The sequence below is a fragment of the Triticum dicoccoides genome, chromosome 2B (genome assembly GCF_002162155.2).
Source record: "Triticum dicoccoides isolate Atlit2015 ecotype Zavitan chromosome 2B, WEW_v2.0, whole genome shotgun sequence".
NCBI classification, from domain to species: domain Eukaryota; kingdom Viridiplantae; phylum Streptophyta; class Magnoliopsida; order Poales; family Poaceae; genus Triticum; species Triticum dicoccoides.
The window spans coordinates 824362561-824366933 of NC_041383.1; the positions used below are offsets into that span (position 1 = coordinate 824362561).

A 4373-nucleotide genomic window follows, 5' to 3' on the forward strand; every position below is an offset into this window, starting at 1 on the left:
TGACCTGCTGACTGAGTCGTGCACGTAGCCTACGCACCATTTCCTCTAACTGGCGCACATCACCCATGTACTGAGCGCTCTGCGCCTCTGTTGTGACACTATATATACGAGTGTAATACGATTGCAGCACCACAAGGTGCATTGCTCTGTCCCTTCTCCAGTCTACAGAGAGATCAAGCAAACGTGCAGCGAGACTCGCTCAGCTACTAGATCGTGCCATCCCACGACCTCGAGCATGCTCCTGTCACTCTTACAAGCGTGCCGCAGATCTCACAGACCGCGTCCCCCGCCGCTAATAGAAACTATCTGAAGAAAAACGAGCAAGTGTCTAACACTCTAACTGAACCTATACTACGTTATTTCTGAAACTGAACTTCACGACAGGTGCGGCAGGCTTAGTCAGGGCAACAATTCACCCCCTTAAGCTTGCTGCACCGTGCCGTGATGATACCAAGTTTCCCATGAACCTGATCCTTCCCAGCGCCTTGGTGAGAATGTCAGCGAGCGGCGGCGGCAGCGGCGGCGGTGTGGAAGAGTTTAAAGAGGCGGAGGGGAAGGAGGAAAGAAGATGGAAAGCGAGTCCGGTAAGGAGACGGAGGGGGGATCCCTCAACTGGACGGAGTTGCTGTTGGATCTGGGGAGGAAACTCGAGAAGATGGAAATCGAGTTATGGACGGAGGAGGCTTCCGGTAAGGTGAAGGAATTGTATTCCGATTCCGTTTGGATCTGAAGAAGAAGCACAGGAAACTCAATAAGGGTTTGTACCTCTCGCAAGAGATCGTCTCGCACAGGGCCGCAACAAGGAGCTGGAGAAGGAGTTGATGATTATTAAGGAGAAGGAGAAGGAGAAGCAACTCTCGAAGAAGCAGGAGCAGGAGACGGTGGTGGATTCCGACGAGTCGGAGAAGAAGAAGCAGGAGATCTCCCTGATGGAGGAGATCATATCCGTGGAGAGGGAGCGCAAAGACCTGCTTGCCTCACTTACTCCCACCTTTTCTCTCTGGAAAGAGATTGATTCTCAAACAACCTGGACCATCGCCACAACTACTTTTTCTAGGGACAACAATGAGAATCCACTTGCAGACTACTTCAACCTCATCCTCCAAGCTATGGAGGACCTGGGTCATCGGATGCTTTCTACATTGTATTTTCTCAACAAATCCGATGACTCCGTCTGCTCCTACAAGGCCACCGAATTGTGCAATACAGCAACCAAACTGAATATGCACATCAAGGGATTCAGCCCGAAGCCGGAGCCGGAGCCAGAGCCAGAGGAGCAACCGGGGCAGATCGATTTGTCGAGTCTTTTCAGAAAATATTGTCGATTTCCTGATAATTACAACAACACCTTGGCCCGGTTAGATATGGAGGAGCATGAGGAGAACAAATGTGAGGATGTTCATGTGAAGAAGACCAAGGAAGAGGAGGACAAGGAGAAGGACGTATCCTCAATGGAGTATCTCAAGAAAAGGATGGACATCGAGCAACAATTTTTAGCCCAGCATCGAAAATCCTGGGAAAATGTGTGGGGCAGCTGGATTGGACGGTGCGGTGGATTTATGGATACAAGTAAGTAACTAACTTTCTGCTCGTATCTACTAGTTTTCGTAATATTTTCATGCACCACAATGCTTCCTTTTCTGTGATATTCTCTCGCTGTGATCCTCAAATGTTAGTTGCACAATTGTTGAATCCATTGGATCTTTAGGGTCACCGTCTTGTCGCATTTACAGATATTTTGTGCCTGCCATGATAAATTTAAATTGTGCAAATGCTGAATCCATTGGATCTTTAGGCTCGCTGTCTTGTCGCATTTAAAGATATTTTGTGCCTGCCATGATAAAACTGTCAGGTGGGTTGTGTAATGTTGAACAATTGACTGGAAAAAATGTTATCAATTGTAATACTGCTTATCAACTATGTGTATGCAAAACAAAAAATGTGTTTTCTTCTTGTAACAACCTGACACTCCAATAACACCAAGTAAATTTTGTAAACGTCGCTGTGTCGAAGTTTGTCACTTCCCATACTCTGCTAAACTATGAGCATCCATGTGTATAACTGCTTAGTTACATGATCCTATGAAAGTGGCCGTTCCATAACTGGCAATCAACCTAAATAGGTAGGAGTAACAGAATTCCACAACTGGCAATTAACCTAAACTGCTTTATTTTTTTCATTCTTAACCTGTACACTATCTGTATAGTTATCTTGTTTTGAATAATAATTCAAACAATTAGCATGCATATTAATCTCTAACTATGAGACAAACACGCGTAACAGTAGGGGGGATGTGTGTAACTGTACATATCCTATAGTTTTTGTGTGTTACTTGTATGGAGTAACTATGAGATGCAGGTTTTGTATAATATGCCCTATAATATAGTATAGAAATAATGTATATAACATGAAAATAAATAAAGCAGTTTGTTATTTGTTTGCTTACATAGGGGGTATGTACTTTGCTTACTTTATTTGCTTATTCATATAAGAATTCTGACAGTTGACACTTATCATTGGTGCTGCAGCCATATTGAGCCCTATGCAATTTACACATCACAGACCTGGTAGCATCCCTTCCCCTGCTGCCATCACCGGCAGTACCTTGCAAATCTATTCAATCAAGATAAAGAGTATAAAAGGCTTGAACTGGCCACTCAGAGTGTATGGCGAGGTTGCTGCTCGAGACACTGTGGACCGCAACCGCAACATTCTATTCTCTCGGTCAAGGTTTGACTACCAAGAACTCAATGGAGAAGTATGTAGTGTATTCAGTTTTCTGTTCTATTTTCCTTTGTTTCCTCCTCCTGACTATGTAGCACATTATGATTAGGTGTTTATAATAATGATATGATGCTTGCAGGATGATTGCTTATGCTTGACTGGTCCGTCTCGTGCTATTGTTGCCTTGGACCATGTTGAGTTTGAAGTTGATCTCCAAGTAGCCAATGGAGCAGAGTCTCAAACATTGATGAGCTGTAGAGGTTGTTATGGCGGTACAGATGGTTTTCTCTCTTCCTTGGGCAGCGTAACTGATGGTGATGATGGATGTACCTTGTCGTTCTCCAACAAGAGCTGTAGAGTTGAGGTAACCCTTGACCAGATTGATAAATCACTCCAGGCTACTATCGTGGGCGTACGTGTTACCAAAGGGCGTTGGCCTTTTAAGCATGGATGCCGAGTTGTGTGTTCTTGGTCTCCTGCTGCGGCGACAGATGTCATTGGTAAGACTTGCAGGCGAGTTGTGCTTCTTGATCACCGTGGTAAAGGAATGCACAGAAGACCAGACAAGCACCTTCATCTCTCAAGGAGAGTCGTTTCAGTGGAATCACATGGAACGCTGAGAGTGTCCATAGAAGCATATGGAAAATCTCGTCGTTATATTGCTCGAGAAGGTCACATCAACTTCCCTGTTCAGCAGTGCCAAACAAGAACGATTGAGTGTCAAGTTGGCGACTCCAAGGTGGAGGTTGCTCTAGGGTGGTCGTTGCTTGTGAAGGAAAAAGCGCTCTTGACGGTGATGAGGCAGTCCGGGATGGAGATGGAGATGGAGATGGAGATGGATTCTGATTCTGATTCTGATTCTGACTCTGGCTCCGCCTCTGGTTCCGGCCATGAGATGGACGAGAGGGATTCCAGCAAGGAGCCGGTGGGGGATGCCGGCGGCAAGGAGATGGGGCAGATGGCCAACGACTTGGTTGGTGTTCTTTCCGGCCACCTTGGGATGCTTAAGAGGGAGATCTCGTTCCTGAGGACAGAGGTCAAGTCCCGGGGATTGGCTGGAAACAGGGCTTGTCAAGACCAGATCATGTCTAACCTAGGGCCCCTCGATGAAAATCTTCTCAAGAAGGTGAATTTGCCTTACCTAGGTTCCAACACTGAGGAGGTGATGGATTTTCTGCTGGTCGAGACGCAGCAGTTGCTCTACCGCTTCAACTCTCTCGCATCCATTCTACAAAAACTCAGAATCCCCATATCTTCCGACAAGATTGATAAGCTGCGTCTCATATCCAATGCACTTGTGGGCATCTCGGAGCTTATCAAGAGGCACAAATCTGCTGCTTTGCAAGATGGTGAAGATCGTTTGGACTGTGCCGGCTGGGAGGCTACATGGGGAAGCTCGACAGGAAGACATGGTTGCTTTGACGACATAAGTAAGCAAAAATAAATACTGTCATCTGGCTATCTTTTCCTCTCTTTAATTGGGCCTCAGTCAATTCAATGCACTTTTCCTTTTTGTATATATCACTGCAAAGCAAAGTAGAACTCTTCTTATATATGCATGGATTTTAATCTGCTAATTTTATTAATAGCTCGATCTCTAACCGTCCGCAATCTCTTAATTTTGTGATGCAGCAACATTGAGTCCTATG

At 45.5% G+C, this 4373-nt stretch overlaps 1 protein-coding gene across 1 annotated transcript in view; it reads left to right on the forward strand.

Moving 5' to 3' along the window:
* LOC119361595 overlaps nt 1-4168 on the forward strand; it is a 5181-nt gene extending 1013 nt beyond the window's left edge. The window contains exons 3-6 of the mRNA XM_037626730.1: nt 385-584; nt 792-1569; nt 2529-2758; nt 2864-4168. Of these exons, the coding sequence (XP_037482627.1) occupies nt 385-584; nt 792-1569; nt 2529-2758; nt 2864-4168 (2513 nt within the window). The remainder of the gene's footprint in view (nt 1-384; nt 585-791; nt 1570-2528; nt 2759-2863) is intronic.
* The last annotated feature ends 205 nt before the right edge of the window (nt 4169-4373 follow it).